This window comes from Ovis aries, chromosome 3, assembly GCF_016772045.2.
Source record: "Ovis aries strain OAR_USU_Benz2616 breed Rambouillet chromosome 3, ARS-UI_Ramb_v3.0, whole genome shotgun sequence".
NCBI classification, from domain to species: domain Eukaryota; kingdom Metazoa; phylum Chordata; class Mammalia; order Artiodactyla; family Bovidae; genus Ovis; species Ovis aries.
The window spans coordinates 58,056,002-58,082,851 of NC_056056.1; the positions used below are offsets into that span (position 1 = coordinate 58,056,002).

At 38.9% G+C, this 26,850-nt stretch overlaps 1 protein-coding gene across 10 annotated transcripts in view; it reads right to left on the reverse strand.

Annotated features, from left to right (window-relative positions):
• The window catches only part of IMMT (inner membrane mitochondrial protein), a 38,970-nt gene continuing 12,120 nt past the window's right edge, over positions 1 to 26,850 (reverse strand). Inside the window, exons 2-15 of one of the 10 annotated variants that reach the window (XM_012169544.4) lie at positions 26,746 to 26,819; positions 25,850 to 26,039; positions 21,022 to 21,133; positions 18,796 to 18,897; positions 18,357 to 18,452; positions 15,647 to 15,783; positions 11,467 to 11,570; positions 10,082 to 10,217; positions 9,406 to 9,535; positions 7,984 to 7,998; positions 6,421 to 6,644; positions 3,620 to 3,751; positions 2,288 to 2,417; positions 1 to 942 (exon numbers count right to left, since the gene is read on the reverse strand). In XM_012169544.4, the coding sequence (XP_012024934.2) occupies positions 308 to 942; positions 2,288 to 2,417; positions 3,620 to 3,751; positions 6,421 to 6,644; positions 7,984 to 7,998; positions 9,406 to 9,535; positions 10,082 to 10,217; positions 11,467 to 11,570; positions 15,647 to 15,783; positions 18,357 to 18,452; positions 18,796 to 18,897; positions 21,022 to 21,133; positions 25,850 to 26,039; positions 26,746 to 26,819 (2,217 nt within the window). In that variant the 3' untranslated portion in view covers positions 1 to 307. Of the gene's footprint in view, positions 943 to 2,287; positions 2,418 to 3,619; positions 3,752 to 6,420; positions 6,645 to 7,983; positions 7,999 to 9,405; positions 9,536 to 10,081; positions 10,218 to 11,466; positions 11,571 to 15,646; positions 15,784 to 18,348; positions 18,453 to 18,795; positions 18,934 to 21,021; positions 21,134 to 25,849; positions 26,040 to 26,745; positions 26,820 to 26,850 lie in introns of those variants that run through there. The other 9 variants (XM_004005887.5, XM_004005886.5, XM_042246060.2 and 6 more) reach the window with 9 other exon arrangements.

A 26,850-nucleotide genomic window follows, 5' to 3' on the forward strand; every position in this document is an offset into this window, starting at 1 on the left:
TAAGCTACTCAGTTTTCATCTTTTTATTTTATTCAGTTTGCTCCAAGGGCAAAATCAATAGTAATAGTGATCACAAACATTATTTGACTGGCTCACCAGCCTGATCAGTAAAACCTGAAGAACAGAAAATGTTACACAAGTTGCAAATAACATACTCCTGGAGTGGACTGACATGATAGCAGGTGGATGCAACAGGTGTTAACATTTGCAACAGTACTCGTAACTTTCTCACTTCTAGACAATTCTAAGACCCTGTTGCAAAACCTTCAGGTGTTACTGCCGATTTCCTCTGATACAGAACATGACTTTACAGGACTCTTCCTAGGCCTTCCTGCTGTTGCACTTGAGTGGTCCCTATCCCCACAGCACTGGCATATGCTGTCAGGATCTCTACTATCTGCCTGGTTTCCAGGGTCACACGGGCTTCCTTTAGCCAGCCCTGGGCCGCTCGTCTGGACTCCCCTTTCAGCTGATTGACGAACTTTGCTGCCAGCTCGAGGTCGCCGTGCTCAAGGCAATAGGAGGCGTATGACAGGAGCGTAAACGTATCTGCATCCTCAGGGCAGAGCTCTGCTGGCGGCTTCAGCTGCTGAGGGGGGAACAGGAGCAGGGACTGTATGTAGGAGAGGAAGTACTGGTATAAGCTATTTCTGGTCTCATCGATCATGGCTACCCTGCGGGCCAGTTTCTGGACAGCATAGAAACGGACTCTAAGGGTCTCTTCACTGTACACCCCACGGGTCAGGGACTCTGGAGGGAGGGCCGCGGTTAGTGCCTGGGCAAATTCACTATCGGAGCAGCTGGCTCGGATGGCCTCAACAGCACTGCCCAGGGGAACCGTGGGCAGGTCTGCAGACGCTGTCTTCATGCGGTACCTCAGGGCCTCCACTGAGAGCCAGAGCTGGTGCACTTTTCGGGCCTCCTCCTCAGCAACTGCATGACCTACAAAAAAAGACAGACTGTTTTCCCCACTTGACTACAAGTCCATCTCACACATGCAGAGAACTGATGCACTTTCAACAAGCTGAGTCCACAAAAGGGGAAGATGGGGCTGGACAGAACCTCTGCCTCGCCCATCCCACCACTTGCTTCTGGTGCAGTCTTTCCTAGCCGGCCTCTTCACATGAGGACACCAGTCACAACATACTTGGCTGAGGACTTCGTGGTGGTGGGGGTTTTTTGTACACAAATTTTCATCACAACTTTATTTGTAATCACTGGAAACAACCCAATGTCCATCAGTGGCTGAGGACTTGTTTTGACTACAGCTCTGGAGGGAACGGGGCAGATGGATGTACACAGGTGAGTCTCCCTTCCCTCTCCCTGTGACATCTGGGACAATGCACGGTATCTAATTCAGATATGTTTATCTCCAGAAATGTTTGAGAAAGAAACACACCTCTTAATCTAGGCTAAGACTTCTACTAAGGCCATCAGAAACTTCCTGCAAAAGAATGGGAGGCTACTGGATCCTGAAATTTCATGAATACTCAGTTTGTTCTACTAATCTGACAAAAAAAAGGCTCCATCACACCCCAAAGAAGCCCATTTCATTAATCACATCTTCACTGTCAGGACATTTCCCTCTCAGTGCGGCCCATGGAGGCTTCAGTATTTACTGTCCATCTGGTGGGTGGAACAGCAAATGACCCCCAGCTAGCCCTGTGACAGCAGGACTGCACATGGGTCAGCAGAGCCTTGCGGGTAAGCATGCCACAACACTGACCTTTTCTCCACGTGGCGTGTGGGACACAACCAAAGTGTGTAGGGTAAACTGCCATGTAAATGGTGACCTCATGCTGGTCACATAATGAGCTAACTGCAAGGTATTTTAGGTTTAAGTTTAAGATTCATTAAGTTTTAGGCTTCCCTGGTGGCTCAGATGGTAAAGAATTTGCCTGCAATGCGGGAATCCTGAGTTTGATCCCTGGGTCAGGAAGATCCCCTGGAGGAGGGCATGGCAACCCACTCTAGTATTCTTGCCTGGAAAGTCCATGGACAGATGAGCCTGGTAGACTACAGGCCATGGGGTCACAAAGAACTGGGCACGACTCAGTGACCAACACTTTAACTTTTAGATTCTTTTAAGTGTCCTCTCACAGCTCTGTAATCCAAACTTAACCAAATCTGATGCTAATTTTCTAAGAAATGAATAAAACTTATTAGAGTGATTTTGGCATCTTCATTCCCTAATGTCAACGCAAGTACGCCATTATCCTTGTAACGAGAATTTACTCTAAGAAGTAGGGCTGAATGAAGTCAGCTGTAAGAGGTTCCACGTGCTTACTCTGAACAGCCTGCTCGATTCCTCTCAGTCTGGCATAGGCAGTGTTTATATCCAGAGTAAAGTTGTCAACCTGCTCCTGGCTGAGCCGACGAAACTGTAATTCTTGTTCAGCAAGTTTCTCAGACAGGTCCTGAAATTATAACAGTTGACAAAAAGTGATGCTACCTCCATGTATGTCACTTATTGGGTCACTAAGTCTTCCAACAACTGCTATGTTCAAAAGCAAAAACGACCTTTATCGCAAAACAGGGGTCACGAAACTCCTACAGTGTGTGTCAAGTTTCAAAAATTTCTTAAAATTTATAGCTGATGTTTAATTTTAATCTTCTACAAATTTACAGGTGGAACCTAATATTAAGAGGAAGAAGACCAGAAGGAAGAAGTCTATTAAAATGAGAAAGTGACAACTTTAGAAAATAAAGTAACTATATAGCCACCCATATTTACATTCAATTCAGTATCTTCTTGAGTTCATTTTTTTCCTCAGAAAAATATGCAACAAATAGAATTTAAAGTAATACACCTTTTCCTATCAGCATAAATTTCAATTTTCCAGAAGCTTTCCTGAGTTAGAAAACCTCATTTCCTTCTTGTGAGACAAGATAATAATGTATTATAAAACGGCCTGAGTAGAAACTATTTTCTGTATTTCCAAACTTCACCTCTCTGGGATGTTTCCTCAGATATAAAAATCAGAACTACTACGTAATCCACAGAGTTTGTGGAGATAAAGCAGGAAATGCATGTGCCAAGTATCATCACCTGCATACCTGAAACCCCTGTACCAACACTCCTTAAAGCTCTTAAGTCTCCAAATGACTAGGACATAGATATAAAACACATATCTGATCACACAGGGACACCTTAATGTAAGAAGGAGCAGATTTGCAAATATACAAAATCCCACCACTTTACCCACTCAACCCCCAACCAGGACTTACCTGATGGTCCAGTGGTTAAGAATCTGCCTTGCAATGCTGGGCACTAGGGTTTGATCCCTGGTCAGGGAACTAAGATCCCACATGCTGAGGAGCAACTAAGTCTGCTGGCTCAACTACTGAGCCTGCACACCACAACTTGAGTCTGTGAGCCTCACAAAGATCCCACATGCTGCAACTAAGACCCAACGCAGCCAAATCAATGAATATTTACAAGACAAAAAAGCTCCCCCTTCCCCTGCACTCCACGATGGGTACCATTAGAAACTTTTCTCCATGCTTCCACACCTCATATGAAAGGATGTGGAGACGTTAGATGAAAGCAGTGACTGTTTATAACATAAATGGGAAAAGAAGGTTGAAGAGGAGACAATGCTTTACAACAGGTCCTCACCTGCTCAAACTCATACTTCAATTCCTGCTCTTGGACCCTAAGGACGTCTCGTAAGTGATCAGTGTGGGCAGCAGCCTGCCGGCGAAGCTGGGTTCTCATTTCATTCTCCATGGCGTCTCTGACTTCCTCTACCTGTGAAGCCAAGCATAGTAATGAGGAGTTCTCAAATCTGCACAAATCCTTATGCAAACGAGAAAGACCAGTAACCACCATGATGGCAGCTTCTTGGCCTGGAACCCCTATGATTGGCCGTCAATGTGAACACACTCTATACTTCGAATGCTAATATGAATCAGAAAGCTAAGTGTGGGGAAGCGACTCATATAAGGTCACACAGCTATGTCACATGGCTATAGCAAAATCAGATTCAAACAGGGGCTTCTTTGACCCCTCCCTCAAACTTGTGTTTCCTCCATATCACCAAGCTGTCTCCTAAACAAACACTGTCATTTCCTGAATCACAAACTCCCCTGGGAATTAAGAAATCCAAGGTCATTGAAAAAAACAACTATAAAGATTTGAGATCAAACACAGCTTCACTGCAACTATCTGTCTGCCCTCAGGGAAATTATTCATCATCTGTCTCCATTCTATCCTCTGTGAATAATAATGCCTACCATGCAGAAGTGTTAAGAAAATTAACAAATATCTGGCAGTTATTGAACACAATCTCTCTCAACAAAGAAAGCTTCTCTGAAACTGCTGATTTTTATATGAATTTAGATTCACACAGGCCAAAGCAAGGCAAAACTGGAAAGTCTATCAAGTCTGGCTTAATAATTAGACATGGATCATGCTACAAATTACTTAACACTAATTACCTAGAATTCATAACTTAATTTTCCTCAGAAACAATACAGTTAATGAATGAATCCATTCAGTCAATGGATAAATATTTATGAAGTGCCTGTCCTGTGCCAAGAACTGCCCACTATAAGCGTGAATGAAACAGTGCTCAAGGTAGACAAACTTCTTGCACTATTGCCAAGGTATACTATTTCAAGAGAGGAATGAGTGACATCTCAGACTGTGATACCTGTTTTTAAGAAAATAAATAGGGCAACAGATGAAAAAGTAATACAGAGGCTCCACTCTAGAGGGAAGGGAATAGGAATGGGAGCATTTAGTTGTTGGTCAGTCACTCAGTCGTGTCCAACTCTTTGCAACCCCATGGACTGCAGCATGCCAGGCCTCCCTGTCCATTACCAACTCCCGGGGTTTGCTCAAACTCATGTCCATTGAGTTGGTGATGCCATCCAACCATCTCATCCTCTACTACCCTCTTCTCCTTCTGCCTTCAAGAAGATGTAGTCAAGGCACTAAAACAACATCAACAAAAAAACTCAGGGAACCTGCGAAATAAAACAAGTAAGGGAGGGAGCCTGGCTCATAGCAAACAGGAATGAGATCAAGGGCTTTCCAGGTGTAAGTTACGAATTTGGATTTTATATTAAATGCAGTGGGCAGTCAGTGGAGAATTTTCAGCAGCATAGTGTCTGATGAGAATATATTTTATAAATAAAGACCACCTGCCTGTGTAAACAAAGAAAGATGGGTATGCAAACAGGGAACCTGCCAAGAAGACAATGTGGACTAAGGCGGTGGTTAATGAGAGAGAGACTAGTGGAGAGTTTGGGGATTTACTCTTGATGCAGAGCTTGGCAGACTCTCAGTGGCCTGAACGCGAAAGTTGATGGAAACACCTAACTGGGCACGATTTCTAGCTTGATCAACTGAGTGCATGGAGATTTATTCAGAGAGAAACAAGCTGAGGGCCTGGAAAACAAGTTGCACAGAATCAAGAAATTTGTTTTGAACATGAAATGACTACTGAAAATCCAGCTGGAGTCATCAAGTCAGCCCAAGAAACCAAGGCAGAGGTCAGAGCCTGCAAAATAAATGTCAGTGACATTGGCCACAGATCTAACTAAGAGCACCTGGAGGCAGCAAGATGGATAAAAGGTTTCAGGACAATGCGAATGCACGCTGATATTTGAAAGGCTGAGCAACAGAGGCCAAAGAGTGTCAGCAAGGTGGGGGAAGGGCCGGCAGAGTGTGGTATCTGGCAGTCTAAGGAAGAAAGCACTTTTAGGAATAAGTGACCAGCTGTGCAGCTGAGAATACCCGAAGGTAGAATGAGTAGCAAGGTTCCTAATCAGTCAGTAGACACCTCTTTAATACACAGTGTGCACAGGCAGAAGACCACAGCTATTTCATCCATGCTTAACTACCAACCACTCAGAAACACTCAGAAAAAAATATTCTCAGAATCCAGTAGGGACTCCTGGGCTTCCCAGGTAGCTCAGTTGGTAAAGAACCCGCCGGCCAATGCATGAGACATGGGTTCGATCCCTGGATTGGGAAGATCTCCTGGAGAAGGAAACGGCAACCCACTCCAGTATTCTTGCCTGGGAAAGCCCATGGATGGAGGAGCCTGGCAGGCTATAGTCCCTGGGGTCACAAGAGCCAGACACAACTGAGTGACTAAACAACAGAGACTCTTTCAACACTGCTTAAGGGGCTGAAAGGCTCCACTGGGAAAAGATAAGCTAGATAATCCTAGATGCTAGCAGCTCATTACTTTCTGGCATTTCTGCATCTGCTCAACATAAAGGCTTGCTGTTAGACCCGTCCTTCCCTAGAAGTTCTGACAAGAACAAGGGCAGAAGCTCCATTCAAAGGTGCACTGGCCTAATTGACAGCTAGTATTCTGAAGTCAGTGACTGCTGCTATTATTTTCGAGAGGTAGATAATCAAGCTAGATTCACATAAATATTGGTTAACTTTACTCATTTCTTTACCTTTCTGTCCTGTTCAGCCTGTATCTCACTTCTGTGATGCTCTAATGCTTTTGCTACTGCAGAGTCAAATGCCCGCTTTTCCTCCAGCTTCTGTTTCTCCAAGGCTAAGGCAATGTGCTGCTTCTCTGTGGCTTTCTGTTCGGCCAGTGCTCTGTTCAGCTGGTCAATGCGGCGATGAGCATGAGCAATCAGGGCGTTCAGGTCGTCGGCAGACAGCTTGTCAGCTAAACCAAACCACATGAAAATGTCAATGATGTCACCCAAATCACAATCCAAGTAACTTGCCTCAACTGACTGCAATTTAATTTTCAAAGCTAGAAAGAAAAGACAAGAGGAGCTGACATTTCATAAGAGATACAGAGGCTGCAGTCTAATCAGAAATGCACAGCTCATGCCCAACAACTAGATATTTCCAATTCCAAGCAAAACTGTTCAGGGAGGCCTTCAAGTATAGAATCAGTTGTTTTGTTTTTTTTTTTTTTCCAGTAACCCAAATTAGTAGTTCTTCCAATCTAAACTAATTATAAACTGGCTTTATAACTCAATGTAATTTTGCCTCTCAGGACAAGCTTACATACACAATCATTTTCTTTCAAGCATAACAGGAATCCAAATAAAGATTCTTTTCTGCTAAAACTTAACTCAAATTCAAATTCTCTCAGACTTTTTCCTAATCAGAGCTATGTACTTTTTCTTACACAGGTAATATAATCCAGGACAGTCATCTGCAGCCAGACCTGTCCATCAGAACCATTTTTAGAGCTTTTCAAAATAATCATACTCAAAGATTCTGATTCAATTTTTTTTTTCTTTCCCAGTCTCACACTCCACAAGTGTTCGGAGATATTACCACAGGTTAACAATTACGGCTGTAACAGCAAAATAAAGAATATGGGAAATACTATATAACAAATGATGCAATTCCACAATTAAGTAGATCAAAAAGCAAAAAAAGAATAAGATTTATAGACCAAGTTCAGTATGTGTAGCTCCTTTAGATATTGATTTGATCAAAAAGAACTTAAAAAAAAAAAGACTCATTCCAAAAAGTGGGCTATTTGAAGTCTGAAGCAACATTTGATAACACAAAGAATTATTGTTGAGGGTGACAATGGTTTTGTGATAACAGTAAAAAATACAGAAAGTTTTTACAAGTGAAAGAATATGCTATTTTGGATTTGCTTCAACATAAGCTGGGGGAATAAATGAGACAAAACCAGCCAGGTGTTGGTAACTGCCAAAGTTGGGAGACAGGTCCACAGGAGTTCATTCCAATTTTCTTCTTACTTTTTAATGTTTGAAATTTTACCAAATAAAAACTTAAAATATATATCTTCACATATATCACATCTATAGGTTTCCGATCACACGGTAAAAACATTTTTGTTACTGAGAACATATGGATGACAAAAATATCCAAATTAGATTTATGGCATGCAACATAATTCTACTTTATATTAATTTTGATAGTTTAGTATGAGAATCACAGGCAAAATAAAGACTTGAGCCTTTTTAAGACTTAAAATACAAGTCTTTAAACATAAAATGCATGTAACTACTCACCTAGGTCAGAAATACCTACAAAGGAAAAGAACAATGGTTTGAGAAAAAGAAAGTACATGCATCAGTTATTAATCACTGTATAGAAATATCCAAAATACAACAAGAAGGAACCAGAAGCCAGTGGTAGAAAAAGCACATTTTAGTGCTGAAAAGCAAAATGATGAGTGTATTTCCTAAAAAAGTTTTAAAGGATCATAAAACAATATAAATCAAGGTAAATTCTAACATTTCAGAGAATCAGAGAGTGAATGACACTGAAAGTAGTTTTGGTTTCTGGGGACTCATCTCTTTTCATGAAGCAATCAACTAAATTTTCACACAGGAACTACAGTTCTTGTTTATTCCCCCACTTCACATCAGCTCGCAGGCTATTTCAGGAAGTCACAGTCCATTAAACCAACCACTTAATCTGGTTCTCAACCAAAGAAACAGGGAGCTGACCCAATGCTGCAGGAAGAACAGGCAAAGATGGACAAGGCAAATAGCTCTGTCTCAACCTATTGCCAGACTAAACTCTGTGGATTTCTCCACTTAATCCTTTCATACAAATCCTGATTTTATTTTCTGCTTTGATGAGAAACCGCTATCTATCTCCCTCTTAAGTGAGTCAACCACAAGAAAAAGAAAACTAACTTCATGTCTGAGTTATTTTTTGATAGCCTTGATTCTACTTCTTGCCATTAAATCATTCTGGTTGGCCCTAATGCTGTTAAAATCCCTGCACTACTTAAAATCCCTGAGCTACTTAGACCAGCCTTGGTTCTATGATGCAGTTTCAACACCCTCACCCGAGAGAGGCCTGTATCACTAGTTCTTCAAATGCTACCTGACGTTCAGTTTCTAAAAGACAGTGGCATTTAGGAAGTACTATTTTGATCTTGAGACTCCAGATCTCTGTGATTTCAGTCACACAGCGCTTCATGCAGATGTGACTACTCCCTGCAGTTACAATGTGTAATTGCCACCAAATTCCCTGCAATCTGAGCTATTTGCAAGCTGAAGGCCACACAGCCTGACCTTCCCTTTTCACCTAATGTCCCGGGGTGAGTTCTCAATCAGGGTTGTCACAGAGCAGCCACAAGGTATGCTTAAGTAATTCATTATGAATATTTTTAAAGTGCCAAACCTGTTCAATAATTTTACATATAATAGGCAAATAAAGTCAAGGTTAAAATATCTCTTCACTCACTAAGATTCCACACTGGCTGGAATTTGCGTTCACCATTGCTAAACCGGGTGTGTCACCTGTCACAGGTATGACTGAAATAAAATGCTGAAAACACTATACTGCACAAGAGATGAAATATGCATGCCAGACGGGTTTAGACCAGAGAATGGAGCTGGCAAGTTTAGATCAGATGATCAGTTGTTTAAAAAAAAAAAACTGAAAAAGTAAAATACCAACACTTCAGTTGCACTTACTCATCCCCTTCCACCCGGGCAAGACTTCTGGAGTAATACTGTCCAGCTCTCGTTTAAAGTCGTCCCGGGCTTGGACCACGAGCTCATGATACTGAGACACGACCTTAGCCTCAGATTGAGCTGCCTGAACCTGAACAAATACAAGGGGTATGTGGTTAAAGTGAACAAAAAATACCATAAACACTCCAAAAAATATGTCATATTCATGTATTCATTTACATTTGGTTGTGAATATATAAGTAATACATAGGAAGAAATCTAAAGGTCAGAGAAAGGAATGTAAATATTGTCTTTGTTTCCATCTAATTCTGTTCAAATGCCATGGATAAACCCTTTCCCATCTCCTTATGCCATTGGCCCTCTTTCTCTGGGTCACGGAAAAACTGACCACACAGATCAGAAGTGCAGACAAAAGAGATGCTACAAAATGGAAATTTCCGTAAGTAGTAAAGACCATGAGCAAACACTTACCTATTATAAAATGTATCAACAATACTGAACAATCCACTTCATGTCCAAAGCAAGTTTCTAAAATTAGTAACAACTAATATTCTTTTCCAGGGGAAGGGAGAAAGATGAAAGGAATCTTAATATTTTCCTGAATTCTTAAAAACCCCTTGACAAAACAACGACATTAAAAAATAAAAAATACTTATAAAAGACCTGAAAAACACACCTTTTGGACCACATTATCCAGATCAACGATCATGTTGTGAAGCTTCCCCTCTGCAGCGGTTATATGAGATTTGGCCCCAGCAACCTCTTCTTTCTTTGCATTTTCAATTACACTCTTCATCTTCTCTAACTCTTCTCTGGAAACCAATAAAACAAAGGTTTAGTATTAATCCTTGGCAACTTTATTAAAAAAACTGAAATCAATACAAGTTATAGCCACAATTGTAACAAGTTACAATTAAGTCTATGAAACATTTAATTTGAAACAACTACTCAATGCTTTTTCACACTCAATAGGCAGAGAAGTTTTCCTCACCAACAACTGAAAACACCTCAGTTTTTTAGCACCTCAAGTTAGATTTAAAGAGTGGACCAGATGAGTAGCATGGTGTACAGGAAAAGACATAGGCTTCAGAACCCGGTAGACCTGGATTTAGCTCCCAGATCAGCCTCTCCTTTGTTGCTCACCCTGGCATAGGGATTAGAAGTAATTCATGAGCAGTGTTTTGCACAGTACCTGCTACTGTGCTATCGAGAGCACTCAATAAATGGTAGCTTTTGCAAGGATTAGATTGATTCCCTTGCCAATGAGAGCTTGAGGAAGACAAAGGCAAGGGAGAAAATCAAAGAGCTCACTGAGCATAGAGCTGGGTCTTCTGGAGCCCTCTCGATTCAGGCTGGGTAGACTATAATCTACAAACCACAAACACAGAACTCAGAGCTCTGAATCATAACCTACTGATGTGATGAACATCATGCGGTCAATCTCCTAAAAGACATGTTAGCTTTATCAGAAAGCTTCCCTTTCTCTATCAATTATAAATATTATGTTAAGACAACAAAATTCTGAATGACAAATAACAGTTCCATAATGTTGATGAGAACCCATTTTCAAATACAGGTTCCTATTGACAGAGATTGAACATATTTGGTTTGCTTGCTTGATTCTAGTTTTAGCCAACTTTCAGGAATCAAGGTCAAGGTAGCATAAAACTAGACCTATTATATGCTAACTACTTTGGTAGTTAAGGCAAAGAGAGTGTGACACACTCCTTAAATTCTTATAAAACTGCTCAACCCATCCCAGAAAAACCTTGAAATAATGGCAGAATCTCTGTAAACCATAGACATATCACCTAAGTAATACTGCAAATAAAATACAAAATTGTTAAGTAAGTTTCTGCCACATTTATTTTGGCCAGATTATATATTCTATTCTCTCTCTTCCTTTTAAATTTTCATGTTCCTAAAACCAAAATACAGTATAGGTGGAGAAGGGAAGGGTTTCTCTGCCTCCTCTTTCTATGTAGACAGTACAAAGAAAACAGAGCCAAAAGAAAGCCACCAGGAGGCCCTAATTACTTGTCAAAGTCCATGAGTAATTACTTGGCTTTGAGAAGGGCATCAGCAGCCTCATCTACTGCCTTTCTGCGTTCCTTCAATGCACCCTCCACTGTGCGCCACTGAGCTGATTTCTTGTCACCTGCAATCTAAACAAAAAGCTTTAGTTATGAACACATGAATAAACATTAGTACTGTCACAATAACACGACTAAATACAGAAAGTCAAAGGTTAAAAAAGTATATATAACATTCCTCCCAAACAGGAACTCTTAATCTAATGTTCATGAGAGGTTCAAAGAAGTCCATGAATCATCTCCCATCAACCAACCCACCAAAACTGTAAGAGTGTGTTCCAGTGCACAAGTATACTATAAGGAGAGAGAATATTTTTACTAGATTCTCAAAAGGAGATATGAAGCAGAAAAGATGAATAAGAACAACTTGTCACGAACTGTCTGTGAATTAAATCTTTCTTCAATGAAGCATCAGTACTTAAAATTTTCTTACTTGCAGGTCTACTGAAATATTAGTAAGTATAATAAAAAGTTTACACACTTGTGGGGTTTCTACTTCCCCAAAACATTACCCCCAAGAATGACTCTCCATAATCTTTAAGGAGAAAATCAAGTCTTGTCAAGAACACCACTCCACTTTGAGCTGGTTTTACACAATGTGGACTTCATACAAATGTCTCCCTTGGAAATTCCTTAAGGCAGGTTCAACATTTTTTGCTCCAGCATTGGAACTGACTGCCACCTTCTTCAGCTGAGCAGAGCTGGCTCATATTTACGGCATGTATCATACCAAAAACAAAAGCCACCTCTAGCAGAATAATCACACTCTATGAAGCAAGAGGCTCACACAAGAGACGTGTAAGCACCCTTGCAACTGAAGGTGTGGCACAGATGAGTCCAGCTTCCATCCTCCCCCTCACTCTGCATCACATAAACAATGAGCAAGATGCTATCTGCAAGTTTCAACTCTTTAAAACTACTTTTAAAATTAGTTATTAACTATTTTAAATGACATTTCCTTCTCCCTTTCCTTTGCCAAGCAGATATAGGTTAAAGTAGTGTATTATGTTTAGATATGACAAAACCACCTTAGGGCTTATCTTTAAAGTACAGCTGACCATTTAACAACACAGGTCTAAACTGCACGGGACCACTTATATGAAGATCTTCTTTCAGCAGAGTACTACACAATAGATAGCTGGCTCAATCCTCAGATGCAGAAGGGCCAATTATGAGAATTGAGCATCCCTGAACTGTGGTATCCCTGGCTGATACTAGACCCAAATCCCCTGTACATACTGATGCGTGACTATACACTATACCAGGACCTTGGTGAAAAACAGGAACATATTAAATTATCAGAAAATAAAATATTTATTGTCAAGGAAAAAATGACTACAGTAGTTCAATAATTATAGTTCACAAGTCACCAAAGAGAGTCACTGCAAGGGCTGCTGCACACCCAAAACATGAGTGCCCTCTGAGTTAGGTGTCCTGGGCCTTGGATGACCATCCTGTGTCTTCCACTGTCAGAAACACAAGTGGTTTTGCCTCTGAGCCCCAGGCCTGCTACTTGAAGGGGAAGAGGACTCAGTAATGCCTCTGCTTTGGATCATTCACAAGCAATTCTCAACCTTATGCGTTCCCCTTGACATCAAGTGTGATCTTCATTTTAAAGGTATATTCATTATCAACAGAAAGTTTAAACAACCAAGTTCCTTAAGGCAGGATTAACCTGGCCACTGGACCACTGTGACAGTCTGAGGAAGCCTCTCTGAATAACATTTTTAAATGCTTAAAATGAAACTACGAGATTACAAAGGAGCCCAATTACACTGAAATTTGATTAAAAAATATGTATTTTTTAATTCTTTGACACACAAACCAAGATTTAGTGGCAGGACTAATAAATACTCTAATCTAGAAGTAGTGATGAGCATAAATGATATTTCAACAGTCTGTAAGTACCCATAATGTGATAGGAAAATACTTGCGCTCTCTCTTGGTAATAAAGTTATGAATACTACTAACACTACTGCTTTTGTTGTCAATATAAATAAATGAAGGAAAAGCTTTTGAGGCTAGTGAAAATAAAGATATTTTCCATCCAAGTTTAATGAGCCCCTGAATTCTATCCAGACTTGACCCTAGGTTAAGAACTGCTTTTAGAAGAAATACCTGGTACTTTTTTACCTTTGTATCTCACTTTTGAACTTTTTATGTTTTACATAGATTGTTGTAAAGTAACAAAACAAAGTTATTTCATGGTGCAAATAATCAAGTTGAGGTTTAGGTAAACTACCACTCTATCCATCCTGCAAAATAAAATATATCAAGAAAGCATGCTGGGGTTTCTCTGGTGGTCCAGCAGTTAAGAATCCACCTGCCAATTCAGGGACACAGGTTCGATCCCCGGTCTGGGAAGATCACGCCTCGGAACAACTAAGCCCATGGGCCACAACTACTAAGCCTGTGCTCCAGAGCCCAGGAGCTACCAACTACTGAGCCCCTGGGCTGTAACTACTGAAGCCTGCACGCCCTAGAGCCCAAGCTCTACAACAAGAGAAGCCACTGCAAACAGAAGCCCACACACCACAACTAGAGTGCAGTCCCTGCTTGCCACAACTAGAGAAAAGCCTGGACAGCAAAAGAGACCTAGCACAGCCAAAAATAAATAAGTTTTTTCAATTACTAACAAAAAAAAAGAAAGGATGCTGGTTTGGGCCATGTCAGTATCTTGTCATGTGCAAAAAATTTTACAAGACCTTACTGTATGCTGTTACAAGACCTTGATATCATACTAGGATAACTCTTCGTAACTAACCCAAATAGACTCATGAATCATGTTAAGTGTCAATAACATATCTGGGGGCCAAAATGGATCTCCCTCCACTTGTAGAGATCCAAAGATAAGCTGTCCTATAAAACAGACACCAGATTCCCCTACAATCCTCTGGTCCAACTGTTTACAGGCACTGCCTTTTAGAAAGTAACTCAGTATATATTATAGAGTGAGCCTACATGCACCTACAGCTTTTTACTAGAAGAAACAAAGTTGGGATCAATTTTTAACATTCCAAAACTTGTGCTCGTACATTTTTCTGGATTATTTTGTTAACACCAGCTAACTTTGCCTAATCTGGTTAACTTATACTATAAGGTATCCTTTAGTTGTAAAATCTAAATTATAATAGATTTTGTACTGTTCAAGCGACATGCACCACATGTTATATGTTCAGTGGGGAGAGGAAATACCCTCTTATGTATAGCCTTCCACCAAAGTAATACCATTGACATTTTAAAGTTTCTAATCACTGTCCTTCTGAAAGAACTTGGGTTCACACTCAACTTCCTGATATCATGCAACTTTGAGCTTTCTCACATGTATATAATCAGTATATTAAATATTCCCTGTGTGGTTTCTTAGAATGAACTTTTAAGATTTAAGCTTTGTTCTTGGACTTTAAATAAATAGAATCTTCTTTTAATTTTTCCAAGGCTGTAGTTTCTTGGCTGTTTGCAACAGAAGTATAATTTAACTGCTTTGTGATATATGTGCATATGCCTAAAGCAATGTAAAGTGTATTTAACTTTTAAAAACCTCAGTCATGATGGCAAAATAACTTTATTGATGATGCAGAATCCTGATCCCTGAGATTTATTAGGTTCTCTATTTTATTCTTTAAATGACTTGATGTCAAGATGCATTTTTATACACTGAATAACTGAATGTAATGATAAAGGAAATTTACTAAGTCTCAGTATTACATTTTAATTAGTGTAATTACTTTATTCTTTGAAGTGTATAATGCAAATAATCAGCATAAACATTTAAAGTAGCTAGTGTTTTGGGAACCCTGGGATCTCTGTATTATTTCTTACAACTGTGTATCCATCTCAAAGTATCTCACAAAAAAGTATACTTTAAAAAATGGTTGGCAATTTTAAAGCAAAAAAAAACAAAACAAAACAACAAACACATTCAAGCAGTATTAAAACATGAGAGCAAATTCAAACTAATCTTAATACCACATCATGGTTGTGAAATAAAGCATTATATATAAAATTCATTAAAAAGAACATTTCAAGTTTTCTTTTTTTTTTTTTTTTTCATTTTTCTAAAAAGACAATCATTCTAGTTTGCTTTCACTTGGTGAGAGAAAGCCAAACCTAGGAGGAAGAAATCACATGTAACGTTCTTTGCCCACCTCAGAATCATCCATGGCTGCTTTCAGAATGTTCGCATGGGCAGTGACAGCCTGCACCGCAGCATTCTGAGCCACAATTGCCTGCTGAGTGATGCAGGCAGTCTGGCTCAGAGCATCTTCTAAGCTCTTAGCTAATGCTGAAGTTAAAAGAAAAAAAAGTTAAAAACCAGGTCTTTCCCCACCGATTAATCTTTCCCTCTTTACCTGTTGAGTCTTGTGTCACATTTCCCCCCAAAATGAACAAACAAAATACAGTTTTAGAGAATCAAAGTTACACTTAAAAGTATGATAAAATTATTGAATCCAGGGACTTCCCTGGTAGTCCAATGGAGGGGGCACAGGTTCAATCCCTGGTCAGGGAATTAGATCCCACATGCTGCAACTAAGACCCGGTGTAGCCAAATAAATAAATTTTTTAAAAAAATTTATTGAATCCAGATGATCAATCTATGGGGGTTATTATACTATTTTTACCTTTATGTATATCTGAACTTTTCCAAAATAAAACAAGTCTGGGGTTTTCTATACACAAGGGAAAATCACAACAGGAAAGACAAATGTATGAAAGGATTGACGGTCACTTAAATAAGTTAGTACATAGTTTAGAAAATAATCCAGATAATGCTGTGAAAGCAATTATAACTACAAGGAAGAGCAAAAGGATAAACATGAAGATATAATATAGGATGTCAAAATGAATAAATGTGAGGAAGGGGAGAAAGAAAACAGATATTTTAGAATGTGCTTGAGCTTATATCACTATCAGCCTAACACAAGTACATACAGTAATAAGCTAACATACTTGAAAACCTGGGTAACCAAAAATCAAAAAAATATGCCACAGATTCACAAACACCAAAAAAAAAGGAATTCAAGCATAATACAAATGAAAACCATCAAACCACAAAAGTGAACACACAAAGAAAGAACTAGTACATTAACTGGAAAATAAGGTTTAAAATGGAGATAAATACATATACATCATTAATTATCTTAAGTGTCAACAGACTGACTAATCCTAACAAAAACACAGAGTGGCAGAACAATGAGAAGTCTGCTCACCACAACTAGAGAATAGCCCACATGCAGCAGCAAAGGCCCAGCACCTAGAGGGGTGGCATGGGGAGGGAGGTGGGAGGGATGTTCAGGTGGGAGGGGACATGGGCAAACCTATGGCTGATTCATATTGATGTTTGGTAGAAACCAATGCATTATTTTAAAGCAATCATCCTTCAATTAAAATTAAATTAAAAAAAAAAAAAGACAGCATAGCAAAAAAAAAAAAAAGTTACAGATTGGATAATAAAACAAGAATCTACAATATGCTGCCTATAGAAGACCCACTTCAGGGTGAAAGATACACACAGATTGAAAGTGAAGGGATAGGGATGGAAAAAGATATTTTCATTTCATGTGAACAGAAACAAGAAAGCAACAGAAGCAAAATTCGTATCAGATGAAACAAACTTTAAAACAAAGGTCATAAAGGACAAAGGTGGACACTAATGATAAAAGGATCCATAGAAAAAGAGGATATTTTTTATACTCATTAATATATATGCACTCAATATAGGAAAACCTAAATACATAAAAGAAACACTAAAATACATAAAGGGGGAGTCTGATGTGAATACACTAATAGTAGGAGACTGTAACACCTCACTGCCATTAATGAGCAGATCTTACAGACAGAAAATCAGTGAGGCAACAGATCCTGTAAATGACACAATAAAACAGACTTAGCTGATATCTATGGGACATTACATCCAAAAAATCAGAATACACATTCTTCTCAAGCATGCATGGGAACGTTCTCTAGGACAGACTACATAATTGGACACAAAACAAGCCCAACAAATGTGCTTATACTGGCCCATCTACTCTTTACACAATTCTAACAAACTTGCTTCCTAGGAATAAGACAGAATTTTTGAAGAAAACCAAAAATCATTAAAGGGAGAAAGACAAACAAATAAATGGAAAGAACACAAAAAAAACAAGAAAAAACACCTACAAACAGCTGTCATAAGAGTTTAAAACTAACAACTCTCAGTCTAGCAAAAAACTACATGCACACTACCTCCAGGGACATCAATATCCTGCAGCATTATACAATAAATTATGTTCCATGTGCCTTAAGGCAGGAAAATACATTTTTAGATAACTAGTATCTTTTTTCTTTAAACTATCAAAAAACCTAATATAAAACTGAAACCTAAAAAAGGAATAAGCCTCCGCTGGGTGGAAACCCGCAGTGTGTGGAACATTCCATCCCTCAACAATGTCATAAAAAAGGACGATGATACTGAGTCCAGAGGCCAGGTAACAAACTAGAGAAGGAGCCATTTCTGACCTGCACAAATAAATGTATAAGCGTAACAATTAGAAGACTTTTAGGCAAGGTGTCAAAACATAAATTATTCCTGTTCTGCAAAGTATATAGAATCTTCAGCACTAACCATACTAAAAACAAATGAAGAAAGTATATGTATCACTTGGAATTTACACCAATTTTACACTAAGAATAACCCCTTGTCACCTGGGTAAAAGTTTAGATGGAAAGAACACAAATGATGAAATAAAGGTGGTGAATAGGAGCAATGCCACTAAAGAAACCGCACAGCTGACAGATGAGAAACTTGCGCAAAGGTTGAAGAAGAAAGCAGCTGAGAGACATGACCCAATACTTAGAAAGCGTCTGGTTACATACACTCAATCTTAACTTGTTCTTGCTTCTCTTGTTGGGCAAGTCGTGCTGCAACTTCTTCAGGTGGCCGCTCCCTTACAGAAGTTGAGGATGCTTCCTCTTGCAGCAAAAGTAAATAAGAGGAAATCAAATTTCAGCACAGAATTTCAACAGCTAATGGGGACACAAAAACACCATCATTTGTATTTGCCAGCTATATCAACTTGAGGGTATTTTTGTGATAAAGACTATATGATTCTAACATGAAGAAATACAGGGTCAGTGCTAAAGCCCCTTGTTTTCAAAGATTTATTCTCTGAAATATCAAAAACTAGCTAAGCAAGGCTGCAGACCTAAAGACAGTATAAATGTGCACTTAAGAGTGTCTAGCAATTGCCTAGACAGTACACAGTTCTGATGAACACATCATTTATAAAACCACATATACAGATAATTTAACTACCTGAAGTTGCAGGCTTGGGTTTTCCTTCACCAGTTTCAGGGTGATCAGTTTTTATAAGTTCCTCATGCTGAACCACAGGGGCTGGGACCGACAGTGTGTCACCTGCTGCAGAGATAATTTGAGCTGCCTCTGTAGGTGCTATAAATATATGTTACATATGGTATATAGTTCCTGGGTTAACAGAGAACACACAGGAATCTACTACTACTACTGCCACTTCACATCTAACTCCTTAAAGACACAAATGCATGTGATGCCACTACTCAAACACACAAATTAGTCAGGGGCTCTGTCCACTGCATAAATCCACAAGCAAAGAACAATGGTTGGGAAAGCACAAGAGAAAGGAGTCTGGTCAGCATCCATATGTATTCTAGCCATCATTCTCAACCAAGGCTTCTAGTAATAGTATTAAATGGTACTAATACTTAACATGAGAAGAGGACATAACATGCGAAAATAATAACAAAGGGGGAAAAGGAGCCTGTAATGAAGAAAGAAAGCAAAAAAAAAAAGTAACCAAAAACCATTTTTTTAATTGCTTTGAAAAACGGTAGAGATGAATGAAGAGGTGTGAACAAAAACAAGATGGCAATTTTAAACACAGAGGAAAAAAGTTCAGTTTAGATGGTGAGTTAGAGAACTCAGTCAAAAAACTTATGTCATAGACATATTTTTAAAGAAAGGAAGGTTTAAAAATCAAGAGCCTATAAATTATAAACAAAAGTGTTGATGGAAAAGTGATTAATTCTGAAGATAGAATAGATGCAGGGGACAACAAAATGGAGAAAAAAATTTCTTAAATAAACTGAAGGTCCCATTTAAGAGTTATAGTTGAATTATCACAAAGCCCACTAACTGGTCTCCTTGCTCCTTGTTTCCTTTGTCTATCCTCCACAATAGCCAGCCTGCATATCTGCTTAGTTGCTTGGTAATGCCCAACTCTTTGTGACCCTATGGACTATAACCTGCCAAGTTCCTCTGTCCATGGGATTTTTCCAGGCAAGAATATTGCAGTGGGTAGCCATTCCCTTCTCCAAGGTATTTTCCTGACCCCAAGATCAAACCCAGGTCTTCTGCATTGCAAGTGGATTCTTTACCATCTGACCCACCAGAGAAGCCCACAATAGCCAGTGCCAGTAGTCTTATTAAAATAAAAGCTATCAATCCCCTGACCCATAACCCTCCCAACAGCTTCCCATCTTACTCAGACTAGAAAGCAAAACTCTTAACGATGGTCACTAAGATCTGGCATGCTGGCTTTCTGCTCCCTCTCTGACCTCATTTGCTGTTCTCTGCTTACTCCAGCCCAGCTTCATTTACTCCTTGCTTGAACATGCCAAGTTGGCACTAGCTAATCCTTCTACCTGGATGCTCTTCCCCACAAGCCTTTTACATGACTGACTCCCTCATCTCTGGTCTTTGCTCAAAAGACGCCTTCCAGAGGAAACTTTTCTGCCCACTTCATTTAAAACTGCAATATTCCCTCCCACATTTACCATTTTATGCCATCCTATACATAAATTACTTGTGCATCTATATACAATTTCCCTCCCCTCATCCCACCAAGAAATATGCACAGCATTTGTATGCTTGTTTTTACTATTTTGTTCATGGCTATAACCTCAGTGCCTAGAAGACACCCACCACCTGGCACACAATAGATACTCAGTATTTACTGAATGAAAGGTGATTTCATCAAGGCAGAAGTGAGTACAGAGAAACAATAAATTCAAATGTATGCTGAACAGGTGAGGATGCGGTAAATGCTGTAAACTGGTGTGGGATTACTTATAAATCATGAAGACAAAAACTACCTGCATATCAAAACCTAGATCAAGACACTTTGATCACTAAGACAGAAGAGAGGAGAACGAATTGGTGAACGAGTAGAAAAAAGAAGTGGGGACAGAGAGCAAATCTTAAAATCTAAGGAGAGGGAAAACTAGGAGTCAGAGCAAAGGAAAAAAAAGTAACTGTGTTTCAGGCAAGACCGAATCCTGTTCTTACCAGTACTCAGTAGCTGTTCATAAACAAAAGCCCCATTCCATATCCCACTCAACCCCTAAAACGAGGGCCAAGAAGACACAAGAGAATATTCCTTTCCCAGGGTCAGGGAAGACTCCTTCATGGGGACAGAATCCCTCACCTTTGACCATGGGTACAAATACATTAAAACAATTCATTTACCCACAATTTTAAAAGAAGGATTCTAAATATAGGTACCTGTTGTTGAAGCTGAAGTATCTCCCTTTTGTTTCTGAGGTGGTGAGGCAGGCTGTTTTGATTCTTTCATTACCTCTGATACACTAGAGATTTTCAGTGGACCAGACTCAATCTTGGAAATGAAAAACATTTAACGTTTCAGACATAAATAGTGTTTTTTAAAAAGGCAGCATACAGTAACTTGTATTATTTAAAAAGTCAAGTTTTTCAAGCTTGGGAGTTATCAATAATTCACAACAATGTATTTTATTAACCACAGTAAAAGAACCCATCATACTAGGAAAATGCAGTCCAAAAGTAGTCCATATTTTAATAGTAACAAAAACTTCTCCTAGGGTAACTAATGTACGTGATATATGACATTCCCTTTAAATACCATTACTTTTATGTGTACAACACTGAGAAGGCTATTTCCATTCATTTTCTAAATCCAATTATGGTGTCTTCTAAATACATTCAGTTAGAAACAAACATTTTTTTAAAAGCTCTGAGTAAAAATAAAAATTCGTTTTTCCTTTCTTTAATCTCCAAGATTCACATACCTGCACTTCCGAGATATATGATGCAATTGTAATGCCTGCTTTCCTCTTTCTTAATAACCATATGGTTTAAGTTTAAGGCACCATTCATGAACAGGACTGTCAAATGATATGCCAGAGAAAACTACTGAGTAACAGAAATATTTTCATTTACAGCCTATGTGGTCTCCCTTTTTGCAAGAACTTGGTATTGGGACTCAGATATCCTAAGATGACTACTCAACCATAATAGAAATGGTTCTGAATTTTGTCACTACCAAAAATCAGAAATATACCAATTTTCTTTTTATTAAAATTTTAATACTTTTATCTCATAAAATGCATGCTCATTATAACAAGCAAAATAGTATCAAGATAGAGCATTGTTTTATTTAGGTTCTTCATTGCTCCTTCCAGGCTTCTCAGGGAGCCACTGCTAATGCCCTGAAATCTATCCTTCCACTCATGAGCTCAGGAATATACACATATGCAGTTTTTTATTTCTTTAAACAATTTAAAATAGGTAATTCTATATTATACAAGTTATCATATAACTTGCTTTTTTCATTTAACAACACATTAATACATTTTTTTCATTTAACAACAACTCATTTGCTTCTTTTAAAGAAATTCTTTTTAAATTCTTTAAATTCTTTTAAAGAAATTAAGAAATTCCTTTTAATTGAATAATATCCCAATTTAATTGTATATCCCAATGGAATTTCAAATTCCGTAATCTGGGTCTATTATTCCACTATTTATGGACATTCAAACTGTTTCCTGTTCTTTGTTAAGCATTCTTGTCCACAGACAACTGAAAAGCACTAGAGTATGGTGTCTGCAGGATAGTTTGCCCCAAGAAACACTGGGTCAGAGGACTTGTATATTTTTAAGATATTATCATTTCACATGAGGTTCTAGCAACTCACATTCTCACAATGAACATGTATGTGTTTGTGTACAAATATGATCTATTTGTAGACTCAGTTGTTCTATTTCTCTAATTTCTATTCCTACGTCAAAATCTTCTTGTTTACAACAGTAGGATTATAACAAAATCAGTATCTGGAAAGGCAAGTGTCATCTGACTCCCTAACCCAACACTTTCAAAATGTCCTTGACCAGTCTTGTACATTCCTTATTCTTCCATGGGAACTTTAAATCGTGTCTAATTCTTCACCCTCTGGAAAAATCAATTAGAAATTTTATTAGATCTGTGTGTGTATTATGTATACACACATACATGTCATAAAAATATTACTTCTCTCAAATACATACACATTTAAGAGATTTGAGAGAAACACATATATTTAAGAAAAATGCCATTTTTATAGTACTACATTCTATCCAGGTACATAACATTTGTCACTATTTAGGGAAGTTATCGTCTACGCTCATCAAAAAGATTTTAGCAGGGGAAGGAGGGGGTGGAATAAATTGAGAGAACAGTATTAAAACATATACATTACCATATGTAAAACACAGAGCTAGTGGAAGTTGTATATAACACAGGGAGCTCAACCTAGTGCTCTGTGAGGACCTAGAGGTGTAGGATAGGGGTGGAGGGAGGTTCAGGAGGGAAGGAATACATGTATACTTAAGGCTGATTCACGTTATTGTACAGCAGAAACCAACACAACATTGTAAAGCAATTATTCTCTAATTAAAAGAAAAAAGAAAAAACTAAATTCAGATACAGCATTTGTATCTATAATGAGACAATAAACTAACCATGTGAAAAACATTTTAGGATTATCTTCTCTCAGTATTTACTGTCTATACATAAATAACCATGTTGACACTAAAAGGGTTACCATCAAATGAAGTGCAGTTTCTAAAATCAACAAGTTTGTAACAATGCACAACAACTGAGAGTACTGAATAAATGGGACAAAATAAAAACACTAACTGCTACCGGAATTCAGAGGTGAGAGAAAACTGACTTTGGTCTGCGTAGTGAAGAATGCCAGTCTTAAAGAAAACAACAGAAGACAAAAGAAAGGAAGTCATTCTGGGTAGAAGACAACCATGGGAAGAGGTATACAAATACAAAGATCTCTGTTTAGTCTTCTGCTTTACCAAGGACCTTGGAACAACGCCTGGTACATAATAATCACTTGACTGATATCTGAGTAAATGAATGAATGAAAAGTACAGGCATATCCATACAGTAAACAAGTACGAGACAAGGATTTATGTGCAGGACCATACAGAGATAAAGGCAGAAGTGTAAGTAAGAACCACACTGCCAAGGGTACTGAATGTCAACCGAAGAACCAGCAAAAACCATAAACCACAGAAATAAAGGAACCAACAGCCAGCTCCTAGGCTAACATTTAACCACTCTTGGCTTCACTTTTCTTATTCATACCATGAGACAATTCAAAGCCTTACTTGTTTTTATATTCTGTCTTTAAAACAATAGGAATCAAAGTCCCTGATTAAGTGATACAATGAAAATATCATGAAAACACCACAACACTTATTCTAGAAGATTCTCTAAAACTGATAAAAGGATGGCCTAGATGATGTTAAGAGTGACTGGGGGGCGGAGCCTGGAGGTGGGAAAGAAATGCTGTGTTAGGGAGGAACAGCACTGCTGACCTGCTGAGCAATTCCACTTGTCAGCTCTGCATGTCTGCATTACACCACCTCAAAATTTGCAGTCTTTTAATTCTTATTTTTCAATAACTTTATTTTTAGTTGTACTGCGTCTTCACTGCTGCACGGGCTTTTCTCTAGTTTCGGTGAGCAGGGGATACTCTTCGTTGCAGTGTGTGGGCTTCTCATTGTGGCAGTTTCTCCTTTGAGGCATGTGGGCTCAACAGTTGTGGCTCCTGGGCTCTAGAGCACAGGCTCAATAGTCTGGCACAGGGGCTGAGTAGCTCCACAGCATGTGAGATCTTCCCAGATCAGGGATCGAACCTGTGTCTCCTGCACTGGCAGGCAGGTTCTTTACCACTGAGCCATCAGAGAAGCCCTTGCACTCTTCTTAACTTGCTTTTTTTAATATTAATGATTGTACCATGCTATCAGGTAGCTAGGTTAGAATTCTTGGATTCACCTTCACAGTTGCCCATATTTTGCTTGCTATCCTCTCTTGTTTAAACTCTAATTACTTTACAATGTTGTATTGATTTTGCCATACATCAACATGAATCCGCCACGGGTGTACACGTGTTCTCCATCCTGAAGCCCCCTCCCTAAACTCTAATATTTATTTTCTTGCCACCATTCTTACCCTATTTCTGACCTTTAACAGCAGGGTAGCAAAAGTGGAGCAGAGGTCAAGGCTATTGAGAATGACACTTGGAAGTCATGTCCAGGGAGAAAAGAACACTACTCTGAACTGTGTAGCCTGACTCCATGCTCCTGGATGCTTCCAGCTATTTCTCCCAGGTCACGTAGCTCAAAACAGACCCAGGACTTTAGCCACAGGATTCTGCTTCTACTGAAGCTGCAACTCTATCTTTCCTGAGCCAGCATAAACACTTTAAAGTTCACATGGATGAATAAACCATGTAGAACATTTTGTATCATTTGGGGAAGGGGCAGGAGAAGTCAAAGGACACCTGCTTTTCCATATAGTAACTCTGTCACACGTCTGGTCTCAAGACCTTGCTATATACTGGAGAAAAGACCTGTACCCAGATTCTAACAAAGAACTGGTCAGCCATGTTCAACCTCATAGACTAAGGAAATATCCAATACCAAATCAGCAAAATTCATGCTCTCTTTCATGAATCTTTTTTTCAAGCACCTGTTTGAAAGAAAGAATATGTATGATGTTAAAAAAAAAAAATTGTAAGCCTCATGGAGAAAAGAAAGATGAAACTGAAGAAAATGCACAAAGTTCCAGGAATACTGGAAGATATTCCCATCACTGACTCAGTATGTAGCTGAAAACTCTGTGACTGCTTTGTGATCTGAAAGGGCCATTACTAACCATAACATGGGATCCTGGTGTCAGGACCACTCTTCGTTTACGCTTTTAGTGTTCTAAGTCAGAGTCTGAGAGCTGCAGTGCTGGAGGCTGACACAGAATCCCTGGGTCCACAGGGCAGCCAGGGTTACTTCAGCCCAAGCTGCTCTTCCATTTAACCTGTCGGCCACATAATTATTTTCCATGTAATGTGGACTAAATGAGAGCACTTATGGGACTCCAAAGGGATAAAAATCCTTTATAAAACATTAGTTCAAGTTAAAGAAAAATGACAAACAATGCTACAAACAATGCTGGCAAAATATTTTCAAGATGAAAACAACCTGCTTTTCAAACAGGATAAACTGAAACTGTTTAAAACTCTTACCGGTTTCTTTGGCAATGGAACAGTGTAAGGTGGGGAACCAAGGACCATCTCAAAGAGTTTATCTGAGTAAGGTATGGTTTTCTCTACATTCTTCCGGAAATGGGAATCCCATTTGGCATACAGGATGGTGCCACCAATACCGCCACCAACAAATAAAATGCCAGCTCCAGCAATTTTGCTAGCAGACAACCTAAGTGAAAGAAATAGGAAACACAGGTTTATTTTTTTTTTTACTCTCCTAAACCTTCTTTCCTAGACCAGTAAGTCTCAAAGACCTTTAAGCTCCACTTCTCTACCACTGATTCAGATCATAGCAGCCCAGTTTATCTCCACACGCTGCACATCACCTTCCCCTGGTTTGTTTTTTAACATGTCCAAAGTAAAAAATAACATTTCCTTATGGATAACTTTTCCTTAATACAGTAATATCTAGGATAGGAAGAATGAAGCAATCGGCCCTTTCATACTTAAAACTTAGCATGTTCACACTCATGAGGCTTTCTTTGAACCCCCAAAACAAGTATCACTAATTTTCAAAGCCCCTTAATTAAGCATTTCTGTAAATACAATAAAATAAATATTAAGCTCCAGTGTGCTGAGTTCTAGATATAAATCTATTTGCCATATAATGGAAGCCAGCACAGGGAGCAGGGGATGTCCACCCTGGATGACATCCAACCACCAAAGAGCCAAAAGGAGCACCATAACAAATTTTCACCTACAAATATATATGCTCTAAAGGTATTATGAGAAAACTCCAGTGTTTCTACCCTTTAAAAAAGAAGATTTTAAGTAGATATTCCCATATTCAAGGAATGAACACACACACACACACACACTTCAGCACTTTTACACTTCCCTGTAAAAGTCTGTTTACAGGGAGGTATGCTACTTACCGAGAACTGCCTGAAGCGGAGTATCTGCGGCATGGTCGCAATGGACGGAGGACAAACTTCCCACAAAGACAATTCTAGAGAGGAAAGAGAAAACATTACAACCAA